This window comes from Alosa alosa, chromosome 8 (assembly GCF_017589495.1).
Source record: "Alosa alosa isolate M-15738 ecotype Scorff River chromosome 8, AALO_Geno_1.1, whole genome shotgun sequence".
Lineage (NCBI taxonomy): Eukaryota > Metazoa > Chordata > Actinopteri > Clupeiformes > Clupeidae > Alosa > Alosa alosa.
Window position 1 is genome coordinate 3220658 of NC_063196.1, and position 10511 is coordinate 3231168.

Genomic DNA, 10511 nt, shown 5'->3' on the forward strand with positions numbered 1-10511 from the left:
TGCTCGTGAAAATGAAATGGTTCCCTCTACCAACATGATTCCATGTGTTGTATGCTTGATATAGTGATGTGTGGGAATAATGTGGTCACTACAATGTGCCTGATGGTCGTCCTCTGGCTCTGAGTGGCCAAATGTAGGATGGCATGCATATCTATCCTACAACATGCCTAATTCAAAACTCTGCAGAGGGGCACTTTCAGTCGCCCTCCATTGTAATATTTTTTGTCAGGTTTTGTAGTTGGTGATATCTCAAGCTCACAAGCTGTCTGCATATGCCACTTGTGGAGTTTGCATGGCATGGGTGGGACTTAACCAAGAAGGGCAGCCACCTCTAACTTTAAAGGTCTTCTATTGTAATACTGGCCCCTAGTTTGCACTTTAAAGGTCACAGAGGGAACATGACTCAACAGGTTTACATGAGGCTAAGAAGTGTCAAGATCTTTACTAGCTTGGTAAATGCATGAAGATGTTTCAAGTGTAATCAATTGCTGGTTTGTCAACAGTATTAACACATTATTAGGAGCCACATTATGAGCTCTCAATAGCCTTTTATGCGTGGGAACTCTAAGCAATGTAAATATTTAAACAATCCTATACCCCCTAAGAATTCCCATAGCTGTTACTCCTGTAATGGTAGTCTAAGCCTAAGGCCATCCTTAGTTTTTAAAAGTCAAGTTTGCATTATCCCCCTCCCAAAAGCCAACTCAGGGTAAATGTCAGTGAAGGTTGTAGTGCTGTAGAGTTCAGCACAGTTTGCAGCAGTTAACTGGAAGCCTAGTGTGTGATCATTGCCTATGTTGCTCAGTCATAACATTTGAAGATGCCACAAGGTTGACTAGAAGTATGTGTATTGTGTAGAACAAGACATGACTGGGCCTGCTGAAATTTTATTCACATTTATTTTTGCTTTTAGTGTGCTCACAGAAAATTAGAACACCTTAAGCAGAGGAGTTTAATAGCAATTTTTGTAAGCAAAGTTACATTCCATCTCTAAGTCAAATTGGTCAAAGCTTCTCCAGTATTTACAAAAGAAAAGAAAAAGAGACAAGATGCTACACCAACATTGCATCTGATAGAGATTCCTTAAATTTGTCAAAGACCACTGAAAAAGCATTGTCTGCTGTAATCAAAACATACCACAGTATATAAACAGTAACCATTCCACTTATCACAGCTTGGTTGAGTTCAAAATTGCTTAAAAGGTCTTCCAGGATGACTTCGTTGTTTTTTGTTATCTTACAAAAATGAGCAGGGTGGAAAAGAGAGCTGCAAACTTCATGTGCTTGAGATCAAGATTTCATTTGTACAATAATCACAGTTAAAAACACCCCGCCTATACATACTTACACTTTATTAAGGTCATAAAACCAGCAATAAACAATAATGCCTATACAACTTGTAGTTCTACTGAATCAATGACTGGTACAGCTAATGAGAGAAGTGAAAAGTTCCTATGATTTTCTTTTAAAAATGTCTTTCTAAACCTAGATCTGGGAATTGAATCTTTGTTGTTTTATTGTTACCATTATCCCTCAGTAAATATGACTTTAGTGTTGTAAACCGCATGGTACTCTTGTGGTATGTAAAAGTTGGTCTTTTTTTTTTTTCCTTTTTAAGACTACTCTTTAAAATGTCAGTCTGTTTGTGGCACCGCTCCCAGGCACAAAGGTGCCACCTCCACCTCCTGCCCCCCTCCCTCCACCCCCCCCCACTGCCCTCCCCCAGGCTCCCTTCATGTACATCTCAACTTTGACCCCAGTTCTCCTTCATACCATGGGCATGTCCATACATTTTTGACAAGTATACATTTTGTATAAAAATGCAAAAACAAAAAAGGCAAACAAAAACATTTAATACTGATGCAAAAAAAATATATGTCAGAGTGTGGATGTGATTTCTTCTGTACGACTCATCTAAGCCACCCACCTCTCTGCCCGTTGGAATGGTAGTAACAATGGGCTGAGATGGGTTTTGTGGAGAAGGGGGAGGGAGGAGAGAAAAAAAAAGAAAAGCTTTAAAATATCCCTGGTTGTAGACAAGTTCTCCAGAGCCAGGAACTGGCACCACTCCAACATACAAACAGGGAAAAATGTTCTTTGATTATCTTTTTTTCTCCTTTTTCTGGTGTTATTTCTTCCATTCTGCTTGGTGCTGGGGGCCCTACTCTTGAGCCTCGGCGGTGGGGGCCTCTGGACTGGAGGCTGCGGGCTCCTGTGTCGCAGGTGCAGGCTCCTCTGCTTTGGGGGCCTCCTGCTCTGGGGACTTGGCCTCTGCCGCAGGCTCAGCTGGCTTCTCCTCCACCTTCGGCTCCTCTGCGGGAGGGGCTGCCTTGGCCTCCTCGGCCGACTTCTCTGCCGTCTCCTCGGGTTTGGCCTCCACTGGGCTGGCGGCGGCAGCGGCCTCCTTGGTCTCCTCTGCGGAGGCGGCGGGAGCGGCCTCCTCTCCGGTGGGCTTGGCCTCCTCGGTGGCGGCTGCCTCCGTGGCCTCAGCTCCCTCTGCTTTAGCCTCCTCCGTGGATGCGGCGGCCTCCTCACCCTCGCCCTCACCGGTCTCCTTCTTGGTCTTCTTGAAGGAGAAGCCGCTGAGCTTGAAGGACTTCTTGAAAGAGAATCGCTTCTTCTTCTTCTTGGGCGTCTCGTTGCTGGTGGAAGGCGTGGCGCCGTCCTCGGCCTTGGCTGCAGCCTCCCCCTCGGCGGCTGGAGCAACAGCCTCTGCGTTCTCCTTCTCGCCCTCAGCGGCTTCCTTCTCTGCAGGTGCAGCAGCCTCAGACTTCTCTTCTTCCTGCTTGGGGGCCTCCTCGGCGGTGGCACTGCCATTGGCCTGCACCTCCTCCTTGCCTGCCTCAGCAGCAGCAGGGGACGCATCCCCATTCACTTTCACGTGCCCATTTTCCTATAGGAAACAGGGAGGACATCAGAACCATGGTGCACAGGTAGTTGGAAACCCATACAGTGCACTGCCACATAGTGGCACAAGGGGCAGCAGACACCATGACTTTAATTGGAGACATGATAGGTGCCATCTTTGGGTTTGAAAACACTTAAAACACATGTTTGATATTTCGAGGATTCTTATCGGAGTGAGTTTTAGCGTCAAGTAAGCCTTGACTGAAAAGGTCATCTTTAACATTTCAAACTGGGCTCATTCAATCATGGGCATAACGAATCTCCGAAATACCGTGGGCATTTCAGGCAACTGACGCTAGGCGGCGATATGCGCTTTACACGGTCCATACCGGGCATAAGCGCCAAACTGAGGCAGATGCTCATTAAAACAGCAGATGCTCATTAATACACCGGATCACGCAGGGCAGCGTTTAAAACGAGCGAAAGCTAATATTTGTAAAATAGCTTTAGCTTCAATCAGTTTTAAACTTCATATGTATTCACTCAAAACCACACAATATAGCTTACATTTAATTACACCGTATTGGATCTTAAGTGGAGTAGCTATCTGCTCCACTCCTTGTGCTAGTAACGAGTCTCCCTCTGTGAGCATCTGTAACAAAAGGCGTGGTAAGGGGAGCCACATCGAAGCGAGCCATTGTTACGACCACGCCACTATCTCTACCACACACCAAACTTCTCCATCTTCCCATATAAATAAAAGACTTGATTCGGTTTATCTTGCACACTGTTCTCGAGAGTATGACTGAAATTTAGATTTACACAGCCTGATAAATAAAACACATGGCTCGCGTTTGTAGGCGTTCAATACAATACAGTTCCAGATCTCAAAAAACAGTGGTCTGAAAATATCCATCGGACCAGACAACGACTTAAAATATATGAGATACTAGAATAGTATGCCATTGACAGATAACAAAACTGTTTTTAAACTTTCTTGCTGTAGGCTAATATTAGTCAAAACACCATTACGCTGGAACCCGGCGTGCGCTTGGATGCGGTGTCCAACAATAACGCACAGAGAAACTGACGCTGTTTTCTGTGTATGAATAACATGAATAGCAAAACATTTTCAATGAAACTTAAAATGTACCTGTCCATTAGTCTTGGAAGGTGAAGCAGCAGCCTCTCCTGGCTTTTCTGCCGCGGTTTCGCCTTTTGCAGCGGTCTTGGAGAATTGCGCTCCCATGCTTTCGCTCCAACAAAGAAACTCAACCGATCCAAAAACGAACAAAGACCACAAGCCTCTTTCTTATTTGCACGCTCTTCGCAGATGCTCCCCTTTGGAAAGTTCACTCTTAGAGTAATCGATGTCCAGTCTCAGTCAACAAATTGGGTAAAACGCAGAAAAAACTGCCAAGTGAAGAGAAGTAATAAAAAAATCCCAGATTTGTGGCTGTGTCGCTCTAGACAGGGTGGAAAATGGAGAAATTTCCCTTGTTGCTAATAAGATGCGGAGCCCAACGCCCAAGTGCACAGATGAATGGGCATTCCGAGCGATGACGGCATCCGCACCTAGATAGAGCCAATCAGAAAGCTCGCACGGAAAAGGGGCGAGGTTTAGAAAGCGAGTGAACAATGGAGTAGAGCAGATTGTTGCAAATCTGAAAAAATCAACTTGTCGAGGCAACATTTAACAAGAACATTTATGGGAAATGTTGATTAGTCTTTTTCCGTAGATTTAGAGTACCAACAACAAATAATTAAGAAAAGGGGTATAACTTGGCAGAGGAGTTATTGGTGCACCTTTTTGGCACACGTTTGACTTAAATTTCGCAGTGTATGCCTATCAGGATTGCATTTTAACTTGGTTCTCCAGTGAAATATATGATTAAATACTTCTGTTGACACTGACTATTCACTGCAAGTTTAAAACCAGCCCAAGGTTCAAGAATAGGCTTTTAGCCTGGCACTTAGTCTTTAAATTGACATTTGATTGGTTTTCGAAGCCTCCATAATTTCACGCGCCTGGTGCGGATTTCAGCCAATTTTCATATATTTTGTTCAGTACCCTACGTTTTTTTTTCATAGACTAATATCTGCAAGCCATTAGTGTTCTGAGAGGGTGGAAATGCATTTGATCTTGATATGTGCACATAACATTTTTCGGAAAGAACTGATTGAAAATGTATACTCCATATCCAACAGGATACCATCTTGTAAGAAGAGCGCACGCACAGTCTAGGCTACATCCTCCATAATGTGAAAGCACTTGCCTACGTTTCTCTGATATATTGGTGCAGCAGATTACATATCTAAGAACTGTTATGATGCAAGCAATGCTTGGAAAACTGGCAAACCAATATAGTCTGATGACATTTGTATAAGCTTAGCCTACAAATATTGGCAATCAAAAACGATAAGTGTTGTCGTGGTTGGGCAATGAAATTACATAAAGCTGGAGGAGGCAGTAGCCTTTAATTAAATGAAAATTGGATGTATAGACTACGTAATAAATAGGATAAACGAATAATATTTAAGTCGCCTGTTAGGTCTGCCAAACGAGACTGGAGGGGAGGGGCGACCGGCTTAAATCAAAGCCATATAAAATGGAATGCTGAATAAAAAGGTTCATTTCACGGCTCTGAACAGCGTTGTGCAGGGTAGAGTTAAGCACGTGCTTTTGGCCTTTTTGTTAAACATGCTTCTTATTAGCATGTCATCGTTTGACTAATTAATTGTCATTAAAGGACTGGTTTTCTGAGATGCTCTACTGCAATTTACTCTCCGAGAAGCATTTCGGCTCGTGTTGCTGGGAATAATGTCGTTTCCATGGTGATCTCACTGGCAGACCTGAAGTAAGGGGAAAGGAGTGGCCGGCGCACATATAGAAGCTTCGCTCGTGCCAGTTAGGGCGCACGATTTTACAAAGAACGGTGTGCTTACAAAGGATAGAGGGATTTCAAAAGTCGCTATCTCGGAAGTAGCCTATCCAAGAAGGCAGTCAGGACGGTCTATTGTAAATGTTGGCGATATTGGTGATGGTACCATGTTTTGGAAAGTAGTCTCATTAGGTAGTGTTGATAGATATTGAATATCCAAGTAGTCAGGATCAGTGACCGCATAACTTCATACATAAGACGCGCTTATGTTAGACTGTCTAGTTTTACTTTGTTACCATACGAAGTGGGTTTCTGTATTAGACTTGTGTTTTAGAAGTTGCCTGACAGTTTAAATCCTTGGAAGTTTGCCTCATGTCATTCAGTTTTTTCGGTGTTCTCAGACATATTTTATTATAGTCATGATTGACATGATTTATCAGTAATGTATAGCATTTTAAAAGCAAATTCAAATTTCTCGTAGACGTGATTAAGCTACTCCAGAGGTATGGAATAACACATGCCAAAACAGATTAATGTAGCATCCGTTATCACAAATCCTTTATGAGGAGTTGAATATTATTAACTCTGGTCTAATTATATTTATAGGCATGTTAACTGGGCAGACACTTTCACAAAAGGTGGAAGTAGTTCTGTCCTTTCTATCCCAAGGCTTTTTAGCTTCCCTTTTTCTCTCTGACTAAAGTTGGTTGGCTCATGTATAAATATCTATCCTTGACCTTGGTTGTTCTGTCCACATGGCATCAAGGCCACTTCAGCTTCAAAATGAAATGCTATCTTTTTCACACTGCAGCCACTGTGCAGTATATTGTTGAAGATGTTAGCATACATTTGGTTCATAGGTTCAAAGAGCCAAGATGATATGCCACATCCTGTCATCGCTGAAAAGTTGGCTTAACTTTTTAACTTGGAAACTTAACTTTCCAAGAGCCAGTATGACATAACCAAATCACAGTACAATCCAGGGAGCTGGGAAGCAGTCCAGGCTGTTCTACTAACTGCAATCACAGTTCAGCTAACTCACCGCAATGAAAACACAAAAACAGATTTGTGTTACTGTAGCTTCCAACATGAGCACTCAGAATCTTAAAAATGTTTTTGGCCACTTTCTCTCATAAGAATCATAGAACTTCTCTCTCACACACGTGATATAGCGGGGAAAATAAGTATTGAACTGTATTCTCTTTTCTCACTCACCTCACCTTACACATGTTAGCTCAGTTTTGCAAAGTGGTAAAGTCGTGCCACAAATGCATTATGGGGCAAGTAGACTGAGTATATGAGTACATGTCGCAATAATTAACTATGATGTTGATGGGACCACAATGACAAACATTTTGGGACTTAATGGGAGTAGCCTTTCCCTGTAAAGGTCAGCAAGGTGGCAGGTGGTAACTTAAGGTCAGTGCTATCACTAAGGCTACATCCACACTACTCCATTTGTTAAATTATCACCATTTTTAAAACTAATATGGTCTCTGTCCATACACAAATGTGCAATTCCGCAACCTTGTCTAGTCTGGATCCCTGAACCACATCACCATTCGCACAAATCACATGACCATTCACACAATTGTCAGTATTGTAAAATGAAGAATTTAACTGCACTATAGAGGGGCGGTGGTAGTGTAGTGGTAAAGGGGCTGGGTTAGCATGCAGTAGCCTGAAAGTTGTTGGTTCAATTCCCAGCTTCCACCATTGTGCCCTTGAGCAAGGCGCTTAACCCCAAGTTGCTCCGGGGACAATGTGATCCCTTGTAGCTGACATATGTAAGTCACTTTGGTCAAGAAGTGTCTGCTAAATGTAATGTATATATATATAAATACTCTTTTGATCCCATGAGGGAAATTTGGTCTCTGCATTTATCCCAATCCGTGAATTAGTTAAACACACTGCACACAATGAACACACAGTGAGGTGAAGCACACACTAATCCCGGCGCAGTGAGCTGCCTGCAACAACAGCGGCGCTCGGGAAGCAGTGAGGGGATAGGTGCCTTGCTCAAGGGCACTTCAGCCATGGCCTACTGGTCAGGTTACAAGTCCGAAGCGCTAACCAGTAGGCCACGGCTGCCCCGATACTAATGTAATGTATAGATGCTAGACAGACCAAAGACAGCAAGGCCAGTAAAGTTTGGATTTGGTTTTCCATGTTGCATTCACTGCTGTCAGGCTGGTAGTGAATGTTAAAGAGAGTCATGGAGAGGTGAGAAACATCAGACTATCAAGGTCCAATTAGGAAGGAAACATGGGTTTCTACGTCATAGTGTTCACTGTTTGCACAGTTTAACAGTGTTTCATGTTAAATAGTGTAGTGTAATCTAGTGTAGATGTAGCTTAATACACCCCCCCCCCAAACACACATACACACACACACCAGAAAATGACCAGGTCAGTTGCACTCTGTTTGACAGGCATTATGACTCAATGAATTGGCATTGGCTGAGTATTTAGATAGCATGCTCTCATTCTCCTCACAAACTTGAGATAGGCGCAGCAACAAAGTAAGCACAGCCACACATGCACTGTGCTCTCCTAATGCTCCAACTAAACAGGCCGCCTCCGTCCACTCCCCGCAACACTCTCCAGCAGACAGCAGCGATGACTTCCCTCTCCTTATCGATGAGGAGAGTGGTGGCACGAGAGCATGGGCGGCCAGGAAGGAGGAAACAGGACACAATTTCTCTCTGTGACACACAGTGCTGTTGACAAGTGCCTGCGATTGCGCACTCAGGGGGAAGTGAGAAGGGGCTGTTTGACCAGTACAAAGTTTGCAATGCAAATACTGCAATCAACTGTGCTACCCCGCTCATGGCACATCAGGGGAACAGATGCACGAGCAGGACGTAAGGATGTGTTGATGGCTTTGTTAGATAAAGGCTGGTTTTAGTGTATGAAGTTAGAGATACATATCTCACAGAAAGAATCACAAAACATTGGTTGGAAGTCCAGTCCAAGACAAACAGACATCGTATCAGTTGTTTTCTATTACACACTGGGACAAAAACAGACTGTGATGTAGAGAACAGTTTGATTCATATTTGGCATCATTTTCAGTATGTGATGCATGGCAAGAACCTTCAATTTCCTATTCCCTATGATGGAATTCCATGATAGTAGCTGAGTTTAAGCCCTGAATAAAGTACTGACCGGTGCAGATTGCAGGCCTAGAAATACAGTGGGATTACATTATACAAACTGCTACCGGCAACTTCCAACTGACTTATGCAAAGGGCTCACTATGGGGAATGTCTTGCTGGCCTGGAGCTATAGGCCTGAAATGCTTTGTCACAAACATATGCACAGTAATCTTAATGACAAAAGGGTTGCTCTTGACTTTTCAGTCTGAATCTGTGTGTTTTTTATGTTAGATGAGGTTTGTTGTCTACAAAAGAATCTATATGTTTGATAAAGGAAATAATGTGTTCAATAGAAGGGATGTGAATAACAAAACAAAACTATATTATACAGTATACAGTAACTATTCTCCTTTTGGAAATGTAATTCATTCATCATCATTTATACTCCATCAGGTTTTCATGCTTTGCCTGACCAAATGAATAAGCAAGTAAGCAGACATTGTAGTTACGCACTCTACAGGTCTGTTATTCGGCTTTAGATGTTATTGTGACTGTTCTCTGAGGAAGCTGACACAGCAAAATCCTGCTAAGACCAAAACCTGAAAAACAGTCACAATTATTATGAGAAGGCCTTATCAGACATCACAAACAACAAAGCTGCTACAGCGTCTGCTCAGAGCATGTGAAAATGCCCCCATCTCACGCCTGGAGCTAGTTACCGTTTACCTTGTCACCAGATAAAGAATAATCAACCCCTTGTGAGAAGTTCAACTACTTCCTAAAGAGAATTAGGGAAATGTGCAATACAACAGCCCAAGAGCCAGTGTGTGTTTTATATAACACAAGCCTGATCCTATCTCAGTTATCTCAGCAAACTCTACGCCTAACGCCTAACTGCTTTTTCCTGTATGTAACACATTCATGCGTATACATTCACCATCTCCCTTGTTATGAAGGCCTTTGAGAGGATTGTGAAAGCTCACATTATCAGCGCCACAGCTTCAAAGATGGATCCTTTTCAGTTTGCATATCGTGCCAAAAGAGGGGTGGATGATGCCAAAATCTACATATTGAATGCCATCCATGAACATGTAGAAAGCCCAAATTCTTTTGCCCGGCTCCTTAACACCATTCAACCTCACATGCTGGCTAAAAAACTATTTCAACCTGGATCATCAGCTAATTCTGTGGATTGCAGACTTTCTGACCCAAAGAACACAGACGGTGCTGGTCAACAAGAGGTTCGCTGACATCAGATACATGTCCACTGGCTCACCCCAAGGTTGTGTCCTCTCACCACTACTTTTCATCTTGTACACAGATGACTGTAGAAGCCGCCATGCTGATCGTCACCTAGTGAAGTTTGCTGACGATACTGTTCTCCTTTCCCTGCTACATGGTTCTGTCCAAGATCACGGGCCTGTCCTCAGTGAGTTTGTGGAATGGTGTGATAGCTCATTTTTGGAGCTAAATGTTACAAAGACCAAGGAGATGTTCATTGACTTCACTAAGCGTGAAGGAAGCAGGACTGCAACTACAATCCATGGTGAACCAGTGGAAGTTGTACATGAATATAAATACCTGGGCACTATCATTGATGACAAACTGCGTTTTGACTCTAATACAGAGGTGATTATGAAAAAATGTCAACAGAGGCAGTATTTCTTGAGGAAGCTTTACTCCTTT

At 43.1% G+C, this 10511-nt stretch overlaps 1 protein-coding gene across 1 annotated transcript; it reads right to left on the bottom strand.

Moving 5' to 3' along the window:
• Window positions 1–880: 880 nt before the first annotated feature.
• marcksa (myristoylated alanine-rich protein kinase C substrate a) lies at window positions 881–4387 on the bottom strand. The gene is made up of 2 exons (XM_048251361.1): window positions 4000–4387; window positions 881–2892 (listed from the first exon to the last, which is right to left on the bottom strand). Exons 1-2 carry the CDS (start codon window positions 4093–4095, stop codon window positions 2161–2163), a joined length of 828 nt encoding a protein of 275 aa, XP_048107318.1. The 5' UTR covers window positions 4096–4387; the 3' UTR covers window positions 881–2160.
• Window positions 4388–10511: the final 6124 nt, after the last annotated feature.

Excerpts from the sequence above, each read along its gene's own strand:
- marcksa (XM_048251361.1), bottom strand. The coding sequence starts at position 4,095 with ATGGGAGCGCAATTCTCCAAGACCGCTGCAAAAGGCGAAACCGCGGCA. Across the intron at positions 2,893-3,999 it reads CTTCCAAGACTAATGGACAG|GAAAATGGGCACGTGAAAGT; the intron begins GTACATTTTAAG and ends TGTTTCCTATAG.